Raw genomic sequence first — 21,736 nt, forward strand, 5'->3', positions numbered from 1 at the left:
GAGGGCAGTGTCACTGGCCCTCATATGTGGGATCCGAACCGGGGCCCTCTGGCGTCCCAAGCCAGCTCTTAACCACCACGCCACTCGGCCGGCCCTCCTCTTTGTATTTTTCTAGCTGTCAGCATTAACTTTCCAGAGAGCTCGTTTAATTAGTAGATAGTCACTTCAACATCAGGAAAGTGGCTTGCATTAAAAACAATCACATAAAATCCAGATTAGCAAAAGAATTGTGGAGTTGCCTGTATAAAAGGCTCTGTGTTTCTTCCTTAGAATTCGCGCTTCATGCCTGGTCCTGGCAAAATCCCTGTTCAGCGGGAGGAGAGACTATTCTCTTATCGTGGGTGCCTGTGTGTTTTTTAGGGGACATGTGCTCCAGGGCAGACCCCTTGCTTTTTCAGATTACATCCTGTTATAACGAACTCCACAGGGCATCCAGCCTCACACTGCAGAACAATTTTATTTTAGTGACTACATTGTTAAAAAGTCAAATCTCCTGGCCATGGGAGTTACAGAAACTGGCAGCAATTCCTCCAAGCAGAGGTTTCAGCATGAGACAGAAGCAGGGTGTCACATACTTCTGCCTGCATACCTCTGTCCCCCAGCCTTTCTGTACCTAATAGAATGTGCATTGTTTGCATGCTTGCAAGTAATAGAATTTTTTTGCTTATGATGGAGATAGTGAGTATAAAACTATCTTAGAGTTACAGAAAGTTTAGCATTCTTTCCCTCAAGGGGAATTTATTAGAAAGTTAAATGTCTTTGGTAAAAAAAAAAAAATCTCACATACAGATGCTTCTGATCTTATACCCATAGTAATGCCCCACTGAGAAGCCAAAAGAAAAGGTACTTGTGGTCATTTAGGAGAATCAGTGTGTCAGTGGTGCCCTGCCATCCTCAGTGCCACCAAGGTGGGAGGGCTCACCTTCCTCTCAGTCAGAACTCTTCTGTGTAAGACTTCATTGAGAGGGAGAAACAGAAGGATCCTGTTGAAGGAGGGAAAGCACATTTACATAGAATTGATTGGACTCGGTGAATGAAGCTTTCATTCTCTGTCAGCAAGTGCTTATGGAGCACCTCCACTGTGCCAACCTGCATGAGGCACTAGGGATGCAAAGACGGAAATACTGGAATTCTGGAGAACGTTTTGCCTATAAACAGATGAGATGGTTCCCCACAGGCTTATTACAAAGAGCTGAGCTGGGGAGCGGGCCTAGCAGAGGCCACGTGAGGCAAGAGCCCAGCGCTGAAGGAAACAGCCCTTCAGCGCCTTCGTGGCTCCTGCAGGGGAGAGCTCCAGCTGAGCACGGGAGCAGGCCTGTTCAGGGCATTGCACAAAATCTGTATCCTAATTTTTGATCATTTAAAAATTTGTTTTCTAAAACTTTTAGTTTATATGGCTTTTTGTTTTTAAAAAACACTTTGTCTTCTAGTCTCAAATGTTTCTATTTTTATAGTTTATGAAGTATTATTACATTATCTAATGTTTCTCATTAAAATGAACTTTGGAACAGAAGCTAAATATAGTTGTCTTCTCCAAAATAAAACTGCAGAAAGCTCTGGGAAACTGGAAAGTTAAAAAAAAAGCTGCTTATATAATTTCTTAAGATGGTTAGCTTGCCTACTCAGTGCTAAACTCTCTCCCAACCAGGTGTACCACTCTTTCCATAATGAGGTAGATGAGTACCGGCGACATTGGTGGCGCTGTGATGGGCCATGTCAGTCCAAAAAGCCCTATTACGGCTACATCAAGCGTGCTACCAACAGGGCCCCCTCTGTGCACGACCACTGGTGGGCCGAGCACCAGAAGACCTGTGGAGGCACTTTCATAAAAGTCAAGGAACCAGAGAACTACTCAAAGAAAGGCAAAGGAAAGACAAAACCAAAAAAGCAGCCGGTGGCAGCCGCAGCCACAGCAGCCACAGCCGCAGCCAAGAATAAAGGTAACCCATGACCACAGCTGCTGTGTACAGACAGCTCTGTCCTTTAGAGAACTGGTATTAAGAGAAGCTTGGGGAGTGTTTCTAGTGTAGGTGTTCAGGTGTGGGCTTAAGAGAAAAATCCCACTGTCCGTGAAATGATGGCAGATGGAAGTAAAAGCAGAAATCGTTCCCACTGATGTTTGAGGGTAAAGTCGCTTTCCCTATCTTGACTTAGTGAGTCATTAGGAAACAGAAGGCAAAAAGATTGTCAAAATAAAAATAATTCAAATTACAATACCCGGAACGTAAGTCCTCACTACACCCCTTCCTATCAGTTGGACTGTAGCCAGGTGACTTCTTCTATTGATGTATTTTCATTGGGAGAAGAATGGGAAAAGGATATGACACGTATATGCTAGTACTTCATCTTCAAGATTTATCCCTTTCCTATGAAGTTGAGAGTTCCTGTCTTTTGAAGAGGTATCCAGGTTACTAAAGTTAATGCTTTTCCCTTGGGAAGTTGTTGGGTGTGCTGGGACCCCGGAACTCAGTTTGCCAAATCCCAAGTGTTCAGTTAAGGAGCTAGAGAAGAATTGAGTGGAGAGGCTCTGTCCTCATTGACGTGAGGAGGGTGAGACGTGCAGCCGATTTCCCCTCCTGGAACTAAAGCTGAAGAAGACTAAGCGAATTTCAAGGTGAAGTTACTTTGCTGTTGGTCTTTGCGTGGTAGAACGCCTTATCTAAATATGAGGGTGCTTTTTGTCCTTGATGTTTTCAATACCAGAGCTCTCTGACTATAAAGATTGTCTTTCATTAGTAGGTAGTTATGTGGATCGAAGTTAGACTAAAATAGCATTTTTCATTTTGAAAAACTATCCTTTAACATTTGTTACTGTAGTAATTTTGAGTCAAGGAAAAATCTTATTTGCCTCTTTTGCAGATAAACCCAGCAGAGGTGAGACACAGCTATTAATCCCTTTTAGTGGGAAAGGATATGTTCTAGGAGAAACAAACAATTCATCTGGGAACTTGATCACTTCACACGCTGCTAGTAAAACTCAACAGCTTTTAAGTCAAGACCATTCAGCAAATGCTGGAAGACCTAATTCTAAAACTCAAGTGAAATTTGAACAGAATGGTTCAAGTAAAAAAACTCCTATAGTCTCCGCTGCTCTTAATACCAGTCACCAAAATGTTTTAAGCAACTATTTTCCTACAGTATCAGGTCCCAATCAAAAAGCTTCGAGAAGTGTGAATGGATCTTCAGGGAAAAGCCTAACTGTGGGCGACATCAGTAAAATGCCCGTCTCTTCTAGCTCTCAAAGAGCTTCATCTTCCAAGGTGTCGCTGAGAAATTCTTTCCAAGCAGTGGACTCAACCTCTGGGACTGCATCCCTGGGTGCGAGTGCGCCTGAATATGAATCCCCAAGTAAACGACGCAGGCTAGAAGACAAGATTGTATTTGATGATTTTTTAATCAAGAATGAGCAAGTACAGATTGGTGGTAATGATCCAAAGTGTAGTTCTCATTCCGCAACTGCAGCTCAGAATTCCAGCAGTTCATCCCTTCAGGGCCAAATGGTCAGCTGTCCTATCTGTCAGAGTGACATGTTGGAGTCTCAGATTAATGAGCACTTAGATTGGTGCCTTGAATGCGATAGCATCAACGTCTGAGAAAATCTTTTAAAAAAAATGGGTCTCACATGCCACCAGTCTTAACCTCACTAGCATTGTATCAGTCACTCAGGAAGTTGTGGTTCATACTAAGATTTGTAGGTTATAATCTAGTTCCTGTAACCAATACAATTCTATTTTATATACACATACATGAGATTGGAATGGGAGCTATTGTCAGAAGGTGCAGTGTTTACACTCACTCTCGCCTGGCATATACTGTAGCTCAGAGTTCGTTCTGCAAGTTTACATGTATAATTTTTAGACACTTTTGTTCTTTTTTTATTTTAAAGGTGTTTTGATCTGTTAATCTTTTTGTATGCTTTCTTCAAAATAATGAATTAAATATTTGGTTAAATTGAATATTTATTAATATTAGAACTCATTCCCAGTACGGTTAATATTCATGGTGTGAGGCACATTAACCAAAAATATCTAGAGTACAAAGTATATAGCTGTTTTAGGGTTCTCAGGTATTTAAAAAAATTTTTAAGTTTGTTCCCCAAAATCTTAACAGGAAATACATTTTATATATTTTAAAGAATTTTCTGTTTCACTTTGGTGGCAGATTTTAGGTTAAAGTAGATAAAGAGTAGAGTAAAACAAATGTCTTCTGCAATATTACTAGTAACATAACCACTATAATTCTGTAGACCAGAGTTTAGCTATTTTCTCAAAATTTAGCAAAATGAGTGGCTAAAACTTGGTGCGAAGTAACTGGTCTACATAACAACAGAGTTGCCTGGTTTACCTCACAGGAACATTATCTAGGAACACTAGTAGGAACCTAAGCCAAAGTTGAAACCATTATAATTAAAGAAATATCATTTGTGCATTTAACAATATTTTTTAAAAATTCTTTTGTTACTGCAAAGGGACCATACTTTATACATTGACTTTTTGTCTTGTGGCCATACCTCTAACATGTTGCTATATCCCAGGATCTTACTGAGTTCACAGTTTTCTTAACTTTGGTGCCACATGACGTATAAGGTGCAGAGATCTGCAGTGTGTGGTGTTGTCCTGTGTGACTGCTTCCCTGATGAGGCAGAGCACATGTCAGCAACACAGCACCCACCACCCCAAAAGATACTTTCATCTGTCACCCCAGGTTAGCTTAGCTTGTTTTTGAACCTCAGAAAATAGTATCTTGTTATGTGTTGCTTCTTTTCATTGTTCTGGAGTATTTGTGAATTTGCCAAAGTTTACACTTCCGTTCTAAAATTAATAGACATTTGAATTATTCCCAGTTGGGGCTGGCTATTAAGGACAATGCTGCAAGAACCTTCTTGTCCTTTCTGTTGGGCATATACCCAGGAATGGATTGCCGGGTCACAGGGTGTGTTTATGGGTAGCCTTAGTAAATACTGCGTTTACGCTCCTACCAGCAATGTATGACAGTTTTAGTTGTTCATTTGTTAGCACTGTTATCAATCCTTGTCATTTTAGCCTGTTTGGTTGAATGTTCACAAGTTTTAATATTTCATAAGTATGAAGTTGAAAAATAGTATTTAATAAATATAAATGACTTAAAATGTGTCTTATGTTGAATATATGCAATTTCTCTAATTCAGATCAACAAACTATGTGCAGTTGAACCTTTTTTGAGCCCAAACTGTACAAGGTTCTGGGTCTATGAATGAGACAGTCCATGTCCTCAGGAGCTGTACAGCCTCAGTGGGAGACAAAGAAGATTAATTTCAATACAGTAACCACTAGGATGGGTTTCTGCTAAGTGCTGTGGGAACAGGACAAGCAGCTCAGCCCAAGGCTTCAGGGGACGTTTCTTGGAGGAGATAACATGGGAGATGCTCTGGGGTGAGTCAAGTTCTGATGGAAAAGGATGGGAAAGGCCTTGCAAAGAGAAGGAACACAGAAAGGGCATGAGAATAGACTGCCCTGTTCTATTGGGAGAACTAAGCTGTTCCAAATGAACAGAGTATCAAACGGGGGTAAAATGGCAGGATGAAGCTAAGCGGAATTCTGAGGGCAGAGACTGTTCACTTTGTGTGGTCATTAGTAATACACTTGATTCAGGTGGGGTGAGGCACCGGGGGCTGACCAGGTCTGTAAGCCAGTCAAGAACATCCGAGGAGTGTTTGGATAGATTCTCGGGCGGGTGGCTGGGAGGAAGAAAGGCAGTGGCAGGGATGGAGAGAGAGGAGGGGCTTAAGAAATATTTAGGTGCGAAATCAAGAGTTGGCCAGTGTTAAGTGATGACGGAAATATGTCAGCTGGCAAGAAAATTGAAGTTAAATTTAGAATTAAGCCTTCAATCCGTGTTGAAGTTTTGAAAAATCTTGCACCGTAAGAATTCTGTTAGTCCCAAATCTAATCATTTACATATAGTCATTTATTATATCAAAGAAATAGTTTTCTGTTCTGTTGATGTATGTATATGTTTTTCCCTTTTAAAGCAAATTTCCTACTCTAACAACAGCTGGTGATTCTGGGCCAGCTTATAAATGCTATCACCATTTTTGGGAAGCGGGGTGTAGGCTTTATTTCTGTATTTTAAAGTCAAGGTTAGACATCATCTAGCAAAACTAACTCTAAATTTAGAAGTCTTGCTTTTGTAGACTATAAAAACGTGTCCTAACTAGAAATTCTAAACTAAGGTGGGTGGGAAAATACGACAAAAACCTCACACCGTCCTGTTTTCCCAAAGCTCTCACTATTTTTTTCAGAGCTGATTGGATTTTGAAGTCAAGTAGTGTCAAGCGGCTGCTGTATGTTTCTGCCAATGTGGTGCCAGCTGTGAACCTGGCTGGGGCACATACTTCACCTCACTGGGCGGCTGGGAGAACAGAGTTGTGCTCTCTTTCTCGGAGTTTGTTCATCTTTATTGGAGTTCGTTCATCTTTTTTTTTTTAAAGATTTTTATTGGGGAGTTGGGGATGGGAACAGCGCTGGGGAACTGGGGGAAGGGGAACAGACAAGTTGCTGTCCTTTTGTTTCTCAGTGTAGCCGTGGAGGACGTTGCTTCACCGGCCCAAGCTGGCACCACCATTGCGCTCTTCCCGGGCAAGGCAGATCAGTCACTGGCTTATGGACGCCGCTCACGGCGGCTGCAGGCCACTCACGCTGGCTGCTGGCTACACACGGTAGCCCATGGCAACCCACTGCAGTAGGGGCTGCAGCCTACGCCGCTACTGGCGACTCACGGCAGCCCAGCTCCAGGTTGAGCTGTTGTTCAGCATCTTAGCTGTAGAGGGCAGTGTCACTGGCCCTCATATGTGGGATCCGAACCAGGGGCCCTCTGGCATCCCAAGCCAGCTCACCACCTGGCCGGCCCCGAGTTTGTTCATCTTGATCAAGAGGCAATGGCATCCTGTTATTATTCTGTCTCCATTTTTGTCCTTGAGACTACCGTTGCCTTTTTTGCAATTTGTTGGAGTTGTTGTTAATTACAACAACTCCACCAAATGGAGTGAAATACACAATTATTACTACCAATTAAATTGTCTAGAGGGTTGAAATTAACAGAAACATGTGGAGATTAGCTCAGGCTTGATTTTATTCTAACATTCCAATACAATATTAGATGTTATGTGATTACATACTTTGTCACAGAACTTTTGAAATAACAAATAAAGGAGTCATCTTCTTAAGTGGCTCTGGAACCATATTCAAGTTTATGATGTAGAATATTGTGATACAGAAACAAGCTGCTGTTGCTTGCTTCAGGGCTGGTGCTAAACCTACCAGAAGTTACCCTCTTGTCCACTGAACACCAGGTGGCGCTCGTGGTAAGATAAATTTCTCTGAAAAACCTGAAGGCAAGGTAAAGCCGAATAGACAAGACAGAAACTTGCCAAGGGCTGTGGCAGTAATTGCCAGTTCTGATTCATAGAAAGGAAAGGATCGGCTATGATCCCGAGTCCTGTGAGAGGAAACCCACCAGGCCGGCGTGTGCTTGTTAAAACAAGGATCGATGTACAGGGCACCTTCATCTCCCTGCTTGCATTTATTTCACCTTTCACTCTGAACACTAAGGTCTTATGCAAGAAAGAAACCAGTACCCACATATAGCAAAACCTGGTAATTCCCAGCAGGAAGTCTTCCAGACAAGGCAAGACCTACGCTTTTCCACTATTTCTGAAATTACAGTGCTCTTCCTTTCAGTATGTCTAACGCAGCTCTGTATCTTCTAGGTTAGTCTGGAAGCTTCCTCTGCCCTCTATATCAGAGGCTAGCAGAACAGGAGCCTTAGATTCTTGGTGCCAAGGGAAGGGAACAATTAGGCATTTCTCAAGTTCGTGTTATCTGCTTTTGTAAAAACACCCTAATGAACACTGTCTTCATGCTTCTCTGAAGAATCAAAGTTTGTGTAGATCACTCTTAACATGCAAATCATTCCAGGTTATAAGCGTTACTTGCAAACTAAATACAGCTGACCCTCAAACAATGCAGGTTTGAACAGCACAGGTCCACTTATATGTGGATTTTTTTTCAATAAAACCACAAATCACATTTTCTTTATGATTTTCTTAATGTTTCCTTTTACTTTATTGTAAGAATACAGTATATAATACATATAACATACAAGATACGTGTTAATTGCTTGTTACTGGTTAAGGCTTCCGGTCAACAGGCTATTCGTAGTAAAGTTTGGGGCGAGTCCAAAGTTACCTGTCATTTTTGACTGTGCTGGGTGGGGGTGCAGGAGGGAGGCAACATGGGTCCGGGTTCCTAACCCTTGTGTTGTTCCAAGGCCAACAACAGTAGACGAAAATCTGCATCAAAGAAACTGGGAGGGCATTTGTTGTTTCCTCACAGGATTCTTTTATATATTTGTGTACATTTAAAATAATTCAATAGATAAATGTGTGTGTACACACATATAAATGGTTTCCAGGGATTTGTCTATAAAGATGCACCCACTTATTGTTCAGTTGCAGTCTTAACACTAGATATTCAAATGGCCACGACCACAGGCTCCACAGGATGGAGTGCAGCTCAACATGACGTTGTCACTGTATTGTTTGTTAATTGTTCATTGCCGTGTGGCATTTCATTGTGTCAGCATACCAGAATGCATGCGTCTGTCCATTCTAACTTGTGAACTCTTGGCTGCTTTCCTACCTTTTCTCAATGCCCTTCATTATATTTTTCAGTTGCAGCTATTCTCCTATTCTCCCTTGGGCACCTTATAATTTAATCTGAGATAATTTTGTCTTTTTCAATTTCCTTGCCAAGTTACATTTACTCTTATTTCACAGCTTCCTAACAGTCCCCCCTCCCCCACCCCTGCCCCCGGTCCATTTTTTTGTTCTGCAATTTTGAATTTATGTTTTCAGGTGTTCATTGTTATTTCTGCAAAGTCCCATTTAGGGATATTAATTCAGACTGGGTCTGTTCCCGTTCTCTTCTGCCTTATGGTAAAAGAGAGAATATTCCTGAGCTGTAATTGACTGTTTTCTTCCCAGCCTAGTGTTTATAGACGTTGTCTTCCTTTTTCTGCTCATTTGAAAGGTGTCATTTTCTTTCACTTGCACATAGTTGGTTCTGTGGAGGAGGGGACGGCGGCATGTGTGGCTTCTGGGGTTTCTGACTCAGTGCTCTCTTCTGTTACACAGTGGAATGCAGTGTCTCAGAGACACTTGCCTTTGTGAGGTGGGAGGGGCTGGAGTCCCTGCTGAGTCTGGAAGGTTTTCCTGTAAGACCCCTGCTTCCTTCCTTCCTTCGCTTTACCATCAAGCCCCAATGAGACAGCTCCCCCTCTCCCAGAAGTGGCACCTTCCCCAAAGGGCTACCTGCAATCTTGGGAACTTTCAAAGTTCCTTTTCTCTTCTGATGCCCAGGTGGCCAGGGCTTGGACACACTGGTGTCCGATTTACCAGTGTTTCCGTCACTCGTGCTGGGGTCCCTGCCTTCCCCATGTACTGCCGCCGCTCAGACCCCATTACCCCCCCCCCCCCCCCAGTTTCCATGAGTTCTGATGCTGGCTCTGCTTTCAGACACACTGAACTATTCTGGGTATCAGAGATACGCTGCAGGTGCGGGTGACAGGTGACTGTTCCCCTTGTCTGTCTGGTGTTGCGAAGATTATGAGAGATTAAATTTAGGCAGCCGCCAATATTTATTGGAAAAGCAGACCCCAAGTACCTCCCCTTAAATATGAACACACGAGTAAGAACTAGCAGACATGTGAGGAAAACTTCTAACATGAAAGACAAAAATTAAACAGAAAAAAGGTTCAATACTGTATCCATTAAATGGAACAGGTTATATATTTTAAAAAAAATGGGAGAACAAAAATAGGGCTCTTGAAAATGAAAAACCTGAAAGCAGGCATGAAACCCTTGCTGGGAGAATGGAAAACAGGTCTCTGCCATGGAGACCTGGCAGACACAGCAACTAGGAGCAGTGGCTCCCACCAGCGCATGCACCATCTGGACAACAGTAGTTCCAGAAAGAGCAGAGAATGGAGGGGAGAAATAATGAATATGATAATTTAAGAAAATGTCCCCACGTGTAGGGCACAGACAGTTGGCACGCCTGGCACACTGGCTGTGAGAACAGGCACACACTAGAGCCCATTAAAACTACAGAGCCCGGGCCAGAGAAGAACCCCATGAGCTTCCTGAGAGAATTAGGAACAGGAAAGAAAGGCTTCCGATTTCTCAGCACCCACACCGGGGCCCAGAACCAGTGAGGAAATGCCTTCATGATTCTGAAGGAAAATCATTTCCAAATCAGAATTCTAAGCTCAGGCAAATTACCAATTAAATGTAAGGGTGAGACAAAGACATTGGTCTCAGAAAATTTGCCACCCACACTCTTCCACAGGAAGCATTGAAGGACATGCCCCATCAGACTGAGGAAGTAAACCAAGAAAGCGGAAGAACGGGGTCCAGGAAACAAGATCCAGCAGAGTGGTGAAGGGCTCTCCAGAACAATGGAGAGAGGGGGTCTAAGGAAGACAGCTGTGCAGCCGGCACAAAGGGTTAGAAGCCACAGGGAAAAAAATGAAACATCAAGACACTAAGGAAAAAGCAAATTGTGGGAGGAAAGTCACCATGGTTTACTCTTGTTCCAGGCTTGAACTGCACAAATAGTCTAACTATGAAACTGATTTAAGTTACAGGATGGTATGTAAGGAGGATCGGGGGTGTGCAATATGCCTGTGTATGGCAGGGATGGTGAAGGAGGGCTGGAGAAAGACCGATGATCTCATCTCCCGTGTTGGAAAGTTTGAAATCATGTCGAACACTGAAAAACCAAGATGTAGCGATGTAATGACCGTATTTCCCCATGTATAAGATGCACCCTGTTTTGAAAAAATTTGGGGTCTAAAAATTGGGTGCGTCTCATACAGTGGCTGTAGATTTTTTTACTTGTACTTCCCGCTTTTTTTGTGCTCATACAACCACCCAGTTTTTAGACCCCAAATTTTTTGAAAAGGAGTGCGTCTTATACATGGGGAAATACGATACGTTATTTACAACTAACTGGGGAACTACCCAAAGAATCACAAGGGTTAAAATTTGTTCCCAGGGGGAGGCAGGTGAGGAGCTCTTTCCCTAACAAGCCTACAGAAGTCAATGACTGCCCCACGTGCACGTCTAACTGTGACTTAACAAAATTAAGGAAAGCCTGTGTTCAAGTCCTGGCTCCCGAACTCTCCAGCACGAATGTGAACAAGCTGTTTCTCTGATTCAGGTTCAATTATAAATGAGGGTAACGTTTGCTCTGCCTACTCTGTGTGTTCTGAGAAAAAGTGTAAAGGTGTTTTATAGAACACCATAGAAATATAGTAATTTTGGCAAAAAAAGTCAATCTCAATGAAAAGGAGACCTAATCCAATAACCTTTAGGCCACCTTGGTCAGTTAAAATATCACCCATTCAATGGAAGCTTCAGCTGCCTGCAGCTGTGTAGGCTCTCCTGCCTGGTGCATGGCTTAGATTTAAGTGTTTACTTCTTATGAAAGTCTTTCCAGCTCGTAAAGCCATGCCCTTTATACCTATCATCGCTCCAATGGTATGTCCTTGAGTACTGCATATTTCAGGTGAAATTTATTCACTGGTGATCAAGAAAAGAACCCGCATTAAAACCAAATCCCTGACCTCAGATGTCCAGAAAGCTGTCCTTGAAGTAATACAATGGGTATTCACTTCTGAATGTTTACAAACAACTGAAAACAAGGCGATGAACAATTATATTATTGAATATGTGGTGTGGTACAAACATGCATCGGGGCAGGGCGCTCCATGGCCGGCACCGCTCATTCCTGGACCAGGTGCATCTTGGGAAACCTGTACTTCATTCCGGTCTCACACAACTAACTTTTAAGTCTGGAGCCACTGTGCTTCTTTTCAGATGAAAAAGGCTGCGAAGGTTACACAATGAGGTAGCTGAGCCAGAACTAAACAGATCTGTCAATTCTGTGCGCTTTTTACTACACTACTTAATTTAATTAGTCTTCATCTCTAACTTGTTTGCCCTCTCCTTCAATTCACCCAGCTATATTTCAGTACAGTTTTCCAAATGCCCTAAGATAGGCTGGAAAATAACAAAACCACCACACTATGAAAAAAATATTTAAATAAGAGATGAACAAACATGTACATTTGATCTCACATTATAAGAGCTCTTACATAGTTTAGTCTATAACCACACAAATTAAACTTTCTGTGTACACAGTAGGACACCTGTGACAACCGAGATAAATGTCTAATGCCCCTTCCTTTTTGCAGCCATTGGGTGATACAGACATGCGCAACAGCACCAGTGTTGAGCAGTTTTTAAACTCCTTGGAAAAGGGACACAATGCAAATGGTGAGAACGCTAACTCAGAGCTCCTGGACCCCAGGGGCAGTCCAGTCATCCCCAGGATGTCTCGAGCGTGGCCGGACTCCTGTGGTTACTGTTCTCTCTTTCCCTTGTTATCATTTATGAAAAGTAATACCAACCATCCTGGACTAAGCCAGGGATGTGTGAGAGAAAAGCACATTATCTGATGGAAGGGCCCATTAAGAAAGTCAGGATACGATAAAGGATTAAAAAACAAAAAAAGACAGCTGGAAATAACCACCATCATTTTTTCAAGAACATTTATACATCGTTTTAATTAGATTAGCTTTACAAGCAACTTGAGAGCTCTTTCATAATGAAACACTGCTTTTCAAATGACATGACCTTATGTCTGTTTATGAATCCTGAAATTCTTTGCCTGCTGTTGATAGAGGTCTGTGTTTTACAGCTGGTTAATGTGTTGAATAAAAACAGCATTAGAAGCTTTACCTTTAGGATTAAACACATATCGGCCACAAATAATTTTAAATTTTGTTTTAAATAGAGTCCTGCTTGGTGACAAGTTAACGGTCCCACTAACATGAAATTAACAGATTTTAAACGGATATTAAAGAAATGGCTATCCTCATTTCTTGATCCTTTCACAATGATCTCCAAGGGATTATATAAACTTTTCCAAAAAATACAGAACATGAGACCTGTGGGGCTGCACAACCCCCAGAGAGCAGTCTGACACTTCACACAGCTGCAGAGACGCACACCTGAGTGACACGGGGCTCCCAGATTACAAGGCTGTGGCTGTACACCCTGACCTGACCATCAGACAAATCTCCTATCAACACGATACAATTTCTACTAGACTTGAAAGTGACAGCGCTTCTGAGTGTGGCGAGCGCAGCACTGCGCACTGCAGACAGAGGGCAAGGGCAGCTCGCACTCCTAGTCAGGCCAGCAGAGGCACTTATTGTAGAGGTGTTCTGCTGTGTTCTCTGGGACGAGGACAGGAGGCGGGACAGAACCGAACACGGGCGAGGAAAACAATCAACTAATTTTTCTCCTGCAAGTTCTCCTAAGTGAGATGACAATGCTATTTCATCCCACCCTAAGTCACTCTGTCAGTTTCACGAAACAATTTTTTTCATGTTTTACATGAACAATAGCAATCTTTTAATAAAAATTACTGAGCTTTCCATAGAAAAGGTCTCTAATTGAATACAAACTATACAAATGCTGAAAGTGTCGTTAAGGTGAAATATACAGAAGTATTTCTGTACACTCACATTATTTTGGCAAAGACCAAGGACAGAGATAGAAAGTGCAGCGAGCAAGGTCTTACACCCACAGTGCACGCAGGACACCAACCCGCCCTTTCACTTTGCCAGGGGACTGGAGCTTACGACACCCGTCCCAATTCATACATAAGATAACGGAAGTCTGGGAGGCCTGGTGTGATTTTGTAATATTCCCTCTTTTTCTCAGAAGTAAAAAAAAACAACTCATAAAACATAAAAATAAAATTATCTTATTTTTTGCTTTGTCTGTTTTGTAAGCCAAACATACACCTTTCAGTATGACAGAGGCCCGCATCGCGTGGGCAACGCCTCCGCCGCGGTCTGGGGGTCACTAACAGTACGTTTGGACACACAGGTCCGTCTGGACACGCAGGTGCCCTCCAGGCTATCCAATAGAAACAAGGTTCTGGCCTGCAGGTCACATGGGTCCCACGAGGAGGAAAACATTACAGCAAAATTGGAAGTGCCATGAACTTGACAGGAAGCAAAAGGAAAAGTCTTAGGGATGGGACATTGTCTTCTACATCTATAGCGTGCACCTGAACGCTCGAGAAAGCCCTTTATCGCGGGAACTTGACGCTGGGGAGAACCTCAAGTTCATTTAGTGCCAGTCACTGTGGTTTTTAAAAAATTTAACTTAAAAGATAAAAACCTTCTTACTCTGTATTTTTTTCTTATAAAACATGTATTAAAAGTTATTGGTAGTAAATGGTGATGGTTTTACTGTTATGTTTCATTACTAACAATGTCAAAAAAAGCAACAGCAGCAATCTTTAACAAGAGTTCAAATTTGTGTAAGACACGACTACAAAACAGTCTGATTTTTCAGTTGGTAATTAAAGTGCTCCTTATTTTAAGTAAAAAGAAAATTAATCATCAGTCACTGGCAACAATCGTTAGAAGAGGTCTTTTAGGGCAAGATTTAATAGTACGAAGAGGTTTACAAAAATAGATTGGTGCTATTTGGGGGAATAATACTGTAATTTTTCTTAATTCAGTTTTGATAAATTGTACCTGATCATACAAAAATTACTTCAAATTCAAACTTGACTGTATAAAAAAGGGAGAGATGAAATGAACTCGGCTAGATGACAGATCTGGCAAAATATAAGAGTGAAAAACATTCTACCTAGGGCACTTTCTTCATGTCCAGATGTAAATACCATTTTTCAGTTGATAGCTTATATTCTTCCCATAAGCAATCAGGGGTCTGGAGTCAGCCATGCAGCACAAAGCCATACAGTCAAAATCTTCTTTCTGGTGCAACACAAAAAGGTGTTTCTGTTTCCTTATTAAAATGCCACTGTTTGTCTATTTTTCTTTATCCCATTTATTTGTAGTCACAAGTTAACAAACAGCATCAACAATTATTGTAGGTGAATTGTAGGGGTATTGCTGGATCAAAGTCTCTATAAGACGTCTTTACTGATTGAATCAGAAGGTTTATTTAGTTCAACCCTCACACCTTTTTCACCTGCAAGGTAAAAGAAAAAAAACAACAAAACATTCATTCATTCATTAAGCAACAGAGAGCTTTCACTGCTTCCCACTGAGTCCCTAACAGTAGGTAGCATAAGGGTTCAACTCGCAAAGGTCCACGGTCTGGAAACTAGCCCACCTGCGCCTCCACAGGCCGCCTTGGCGCTGTGAGGACGGCGTGTCATTCTGCACTAGGAAACCTTCGAAGGGAAAACCCACTCTCTGCACAGACATAACGAATGCCTTTTTATTTGAAAAACAATTGGAATTGCTATAAAACAGTAGTGTGTTCAGGGTCACTAAAAGCACACTACGAAGCTTCTGATACAGATGACTTTAAAAATACACAGAAAATATATGAACATCCAGTTTTTATAGTTTTATAAAATGCTGATGTGAGACTATCAGGGCTCTTGAAAGTGGAGCTAGCTAATCAGTGATGTGAACACTGAGCATTTGTGGAACTATAAGGCAGGTTAAAAAGACGGTTAAGTGTCCACCAGATGGAGACACTAAGCCCACGGCTCTAGGAGACAGTCCCAGTGGGGAGGGGAGGGGCGCGGCCGGGCTGCACACTGAAGGGTCTGACCCAGGTGTAGGGCAAGTGCGCTGCCCTCTGCATAGATGCCGCTGGCACACACGGCCTTTACAGGCCTGTCTCATTTACTCATTTTGGCATCTCATCTCTTTTGTATCAATTTTTTTCTGTCCACATTCAACGTGGGAGACCTGGCTATTCTTTAGAGCATGTACGTTTAAAAAGGAAAAGCTATTAACTTCCTTCTCAGGGGGATGAGAGGAAGCCAGATGGCGGTTACCACGATCAGCAGCCTGTGCTTGGAAAGGATAATTACAGGAAAGAAAACTCAACTTGTCTCTGAATAATTTTCTCAGACTTTCCTAATCTTTGGACAACTTTGTTGGGTCAAGACAACAATGAAGATGCCTTAAGAGAAGTCCTCTGTTAAACGGGGGGGTGAAGGAACCTGACAAAAGCAAGGAGTGAGCCTCACGGCTCGGCGCCTGGCTGCGACGCTGCCTTCCAGTGTACCGTGGCCCCGAACGTTTACCTGTTAGGTATTTTACTTTAGCTCGTGCTCTCTCATCTGCATCAAAATACCAAACAGTTATTGCGTACCTAAAAGAAAATTTAGAATAGGGTAAGAATGATCACACTGGGGGAAAAACGTGGTATGCTGTTGCAATGGTCTATCAAAAGTGTAATGTCAAAATAATGTCTCAGTCGGAATGTTAGCAGAGGCTGAACGCCCCGTAACAACCCGCTCAGCCAGTAACCTCAGTGCTCAGGAGTAGAACGGAACCAGAAGCAGCTACAACTGGTGTCGCAGAGTTGGTGTTTCTATGACTTTCTTAATACCTACGTAACCTACTTGATTACCTGTTTTGCAAGCCCATAGCAGATCAGAAACAGACACTAAGAAGGAAAAAGAATGGCTGTTACAGAAAAAGCACACTATCAGCAGCATAACTTCTAAAAGAAGAGAAGAGAGACAGGGACCCAGGCCTGGGGCTCTTTAGTGACAGGAAGCACTAACAGTCTCAGCTTCGGAGGATAGCATTATATCACAGCAAAGAATCATGATGGTTGTTTACAAGTTTATAACCTTGAGTCATCAAGAAAAATTTAAATTATGTTAAAAATTATTTTTGGATTTTTATCAAAATAATTATACTATGTTTTGACATACAGTTTAGCTAAACTGCATTTTTCTGAAAATTTTATTTATCTGGAATATCTCATTCCACAAATGAGGACTCTCTGGCTTATTAAATACTTAAAGCACACGGTTACACCTTTTGGTACCAATAGTGGGGAAAGTGCACACACTACAGGAAATGAAAGCTACAAATTGTCCATTCCCGTCCATTCTTTAGCAGGGCACAGAGGTTAGAGCATCTTGCCGGTTCTAGCCAGTGTTCACTAGGGGAAAAACAACACTGATCACATGAAGAGCCAGTGGCGTGACAGCACCAACTCATGTAAAATACTTGAAGAGTCAAAGGCAGAGTAGAGTCAGAATTGGGGGGAGGGGTTGCACAACTGGAGAAACCGAGGCCCACAGACCACCTAGCTGGTGAGTGACAGAGCTGAGGTCACAGTCCAGCATCCTGACTTCAGGATTCTGCTCTTTCTAGAGCTCCGGCCCCTTTCTCACCATCTGGATTCTTCTATTTTTCCAGGTGGCGTGTTAACAGGAAAGGTGCACAGATATATAATGTTATATCTCTTCTGCCCATGCCCCAAACTTTTACTTAGTAACCAGAGTTCTACATATCTGGGTCACCTCCCCTGAGCCCTAAGGCCTTACCAGAAAACAAGTGTAAATTACCACGTGTCCTTCTGTTTTTCCCTCTTATCTCCCCACTGATCTACTTCAGGAGCTGACCTGGGACAGGCGGGCCCCGTTCTCCCAAGGCTTTACGGACATCACCACACTCCTTGCTTCTCGTCAATCTAGGTCCAGCTGAGCTAGCTTCCCTGTGACACCTGACCCAACTATTCCAATACCACTTTCTCCCTCCTCCGAACTCCTCTAGTGTTTATCCTCCATTAACACTGTGCATTTACTACTTAAAAGCGTTGGTTACCTCTTTATCTACAAAGGATACAAGCATACCATACTCAAGATTTCATATACAAGGTCTCAGAAGTGGTGTGTAGGTCAGAAAAGATTCTAAAAAAGAAGCGCGGCAGAGATGGGCCCTGGGGTGCGAGGAGGAGAGACGGAGACTGAGGCTGGCACATGGTGGGACGTGCCAGGACCCCCGGTCTCCGTTCTCGGCTTCCTGTGATCTCTAGCCCCAGACGGCTCAGCTTGCATCCTCACTTATGTGATTAGGGCTGGCAGCAACATGGCTCAGAAAGAAGCAAGAAAAAAGGAAGAGACGACAGACAACAAAGTCTTTAGCTCTTGAACTTCATCAAAGGCTGGCCTCTTAACATAATAAAAAGCCAACTCTTGTCCCAGTGTGTCTGGGGGGTATGCCTCTTCTCACAAGATCTAAGCAATTGCATGCTAGTAATTCACTATCATAATATTCCAAGTCCTGTCTATAATGAAAAATAGGTATTTAAAAAATAGTGCTCTTTTTCTACAAATATTTATTTTTATAACAATGTCTACAACATCTTCCATTTTAACAGTCTTAACATTTTAATTGAGTCATGGTAAATGGTAAAAAATATTTTAAAGACTACATTAAACATAATAGGTTTAGAATATTAACCTTGTAGAAAAAGGGTATAATGTAGAAAAAGAGATGCTTATTACTAAAACTAAAGGGTTACTTTTCTAACATTAATTCCAACACATGGCAACTTTTTTTCTTCTTTTCTTTCCTCCATTCTTTTTTCTCTTCACTTCTACTCACTCTCTGGTTACCTCTTAGTCTTCTATTCTGTATCATTTTTCTACATCATCCTTCTCCTTTCTTCCCCTTACCACCTTTTAAAAAGCTGCCCTTTTCCTTCTCTATCTAAACTTTCTATTCCAGGTGAATACAGCTGACCCTTGAACAACACAGGTTTGAAGTGAGTGGGTCCACTTATATGCAAATTTTTCTCAATAACTACCATAAATGTATTTTCTCTCCCTTATGATTTTCTTAATATTTTTTTCTCTAGCTGACTTTATTGTAAGAATATAGTATAAATACATATTACAAACAAAAGATGTGTTAATTGACTCTGTCATTGGTACGGCTTCTGGTCTACTTAGTAGGTAAGCTTTTGGGGAGTCAGAAGTTAGCCTCGGGTTTGGCTGTGCAAAGGCTCAGTGCCCGTGACCCCCACACTGGTCAAGGGTCAACTGTACTCTCACAAAATCATAGAATGGACAGTAGTTAAGAGATGCACTAAACAAGGAGGCAGGTTGGCAAGAGGAGAGGGCCTGTACTTCCATTTCTTACCCCAAACAAAGAGTGGCTGTGCAAAGAAAGTCACACTTGGTAATAACTGGTAATAAATCTTACAAAATCACTCAAGTTAAAAGTTGGAACTAAGCATTATGATAAAGGTAACTGAAGAATAGCTAGATACTCATTAGAAAACTTGCAAGTTTATCCTATCTGTCCCCTCTGTCCTACCATACCTTTTACCAATTGTGTCTTAAAAGGAATACTACCTTGTAGCATATGCTGGTTGTACTTCATGAGGGTTGCGACGGTCAGACCAGAAAAACAGCAGTCTATCAAATTTGGGTTCAATGTCAGCAAACTGGGCTTTGCCTTCTGGAAAAATTCGAAGTATACCTCCACTTACCTAGGAAAGAGCCAAATATGTAAGTATGAGTAACCAAGAATGCTACAAAATTAAATTTGGGGGGAAGACCACTTCAATGAATCAAAAGTCTTATTCACAAATAAGAGATTGGATTATCCACAAATATACCTCAATTAAAAAGGTCTGAAGGTGAGCTGAGATTCCAAGTATATACACTGACACAAGGAAAAATTCATTTCTTTAGAGATTTTTGTAAATACTTGATGAAACAGATAAATAAAACCTAAACTCAAGTCTTAAAATGACATTTGAAAGTTCTAAAAATTAGTAAACATTTATTTATGTATGTTAATGATCTGCTTAGCCTACGCTTAAATGTATACATTCCAAATCACCTTGACTAAATTACCGGCATCCTGCTCTTTAATGCACTGCACAGATGCGTTTCTTACAAATTGGAGGCAAGACACTCCACCAGCAAACAGGCCGCGACTCGCTTTACTGCGGTGTCTGGACCAACCCCACAATATCTCTGAGGTGTGCCTGTACCACAAATAGTTAAGTATGTCTAGTAAGCAGTTTATCGCATCTTCAAGTTCAACAGATAATTAGGACAGTCACAAATGGAATGCCTACTTAAAGAGGCGTTAGTGTATCAGTAGAAAGTGCCATTGTCATCATCACTGTGGTCAGTATGACTACAGCTGTTTCCAGACTGGACCTGGCACTCTGGTGACCACCTACCTACTTCTATAACTGGATTCCATCCAGAAAGGGGTATTACTATTTACCCACATATATATCCTTCTCCATTTGGAATTAGATGGCCCCATATATTCCTTCCAATATTGGCTGTCTGCTGTTCTGGAAACCTTGGGCCTGGGCAGGGGAGGGAATAATGCAGACAGATGTTGGCCTTGTGATATTTATAATCTGGGGGGAATTAAAGTGAGGAGGCAAATCCCACCCAACTGAGTAGCTCTTTACCCTGGAAACTCTAAACTCCCAAGCAGGCAGACTCTTAAAGTGAAAGAACAGGTAACACTTGATCAGTCCGTCCTGCGATCCCGCCTATTCCCAGAACCCAGTTAGGGAAGCTGTTGACCAGGCTTCAAGTTTGTTGAAGCAAACTTGAGCTGTGCGGTTCCCTTGCTCACCTTCCTCAGGTTCCCGTGTTGTTCAGACTTCCCTTGGCACGGGTTCAAACATCTGAAGAACCTCTAGACTGGGACCAAGAACAAGCCTTCTTTTCTTTCCCCCACCCCTTCCCTTTGACTGGAGTCCCTGGGAATATCACAGGTGACCTGCTGAAAATGTACAGAAAGAGATAGGGAGCTGCAGCTTCCGATCTCCCTTGGGGAAACTTTCCATGACCTCTGAATTAGGTGGGCGTCCTGTGTGCTCCCCCTGCGACCTGTCCTGCATGTGGCATAACCAACTGTCATTGTCAGTCTCCCGGCCTTGACCATCCACCAGATCCTAAGCTCTAGGAAGCTATGTCTGTTTCTGCTCCATGTCCAGCACCCAGAACCACGTCTGGCTTATACCATATTCAGTGCACTCTTGTAATGGGAGCTATCAGTTCTACATGTAAAAACACTAAACATTTTTTCTGCTTAGCTACGAATTCAAAAACTATTGATTAATGACTGTGGCTGAGTCATATCAAAATTAAAAGATCAGCCTAGATAGAACCTAACAAAATACTGAAGAGAGGAATTGATCGATGTATTTTTAGCTTTCTATATATTCACAAATCTTGAAAAAGAATTTTTTTTTAAAGTTTTAACCGAAGTTAAACCAACCGTTTTGTGTGTTGGGCTCAAGGTGAATCACCAAATTTATTTCTCTACTTCAAAGTTAGAAAGCTATCACAGAAAAACCATGCTTGTTGATATGATGCCTCACTCTACTTAGCAATGAAACTTACCTCCATTTTGAACTTGGACTAGGACAGAGAAAATGCCTTAATGCCTTAAATCAGAATAGTACAGAAAGATCACTGGAGCACTGTGAGCATATCCTAAATTTTAGGATATACTTTTAGGACAGAGCCAGGTTTTGCACATTTAAGACTTGGTGGTTTCCATTTGTGTATAGGTGTATGTGTGTGTGTGGGGGGGTGGGCGGAGGTATTTTAAAGATCATTTAATTTTTTAAAATTACATTGGGTCCATAGGGGTATTGACTGTGAAAATCCACTGGGCTATATACATTGTACTCACTTTTCTATTTGAACATTTTGCTTCAAAAAAAGTAAATAAAAAAAGGTTTTAGGCCGGCCGAGTGGCGCGATGGTTAAGAACTCGCTTGGGATGCCAGAGGGCCCCGGTTCGGATCCCACATATGAGGGCCAGTGACACTGCCCTC

General features: G+C 42.0%; 2 protein-coding genes across 6 annotated transcripts in view; one reads left to right on the forward strand and one right to left on the reverse strand.

The window, feature by feature from the left end:
• SPRTN (SprT-like N-terminal domain) overlaps window positions 1-5,132 on the forward strand; it is a 10,801-nt gene extending 5,669 nt beyond the window's left edge. For both annotated transcript variants that reach the window (XM_019665843.1, XM_019665842.1), the window contains 2 exons: window positions 1,649-1,940; window positions 2,860-5,132. In XM_019665843.1, coding sequence (XP_019521388.1) covers window positions 1,649-1,940; window positions 2,860-3,593 — 1,026 coding nt within the window. In that variant the 3' untranslated portion in view covers window positions 3,594-5,132. The remainder of the gene's footprint in view (window positions 1-1,648; window positions 1,941-2,859) is intronic.
• A 7,502-nt stretch (window positions 5,133-12,634) lies between these two features.
• EGLN1 (egl-9 family hypoxia inducible factor 1) overlaps window positions 12,635-21,736 on the reverse strand; it is a 28,833-nt gene continuing 19,731 nt past the window's right edge. For all 4 annotated transcript variants that reach the window (XM_019665847.1, XM_019665846.1, XM_019665845.1 and 1 more), the window contains 3 exons: window positions 19,269-19,405; window positions 16,194-16,261; window positions 12,635-15,118 (listed from right to left, as the gene is read on the reverse strand). In XM_019665847.1, the coding sequence (XP_019521392.1) occupies window positions 15,054-15,118; window positions 16,194-16,261; window positions 19,269-19,405 (270 nt within the window). In that variant the 3' untranslated portion in view covers window positions 12,635-15,053. The remainder of the gene's footprint in view (window positions 15,119-16,193; window positions 16,262-19,268; window positions 19,406-21,736) is intronic.

This window comes from Hipposideros armiger, unplaced genomic scaffold (genome assembly GCF_001890085.2).
Source record: "Hipposideros armiger isolate ML-2016 unplaced genomic scaffold, ASM189008v1 scaffold_454, whole genome shotgun sequence".
Classification (NCBI taxonomy): domain Eukaryota; kingdom Metazoa; phylum Chordata; class Mammalia; order Chiroptera; family Hipposideridae; genus Hipposideros; species Hipposideros armiger.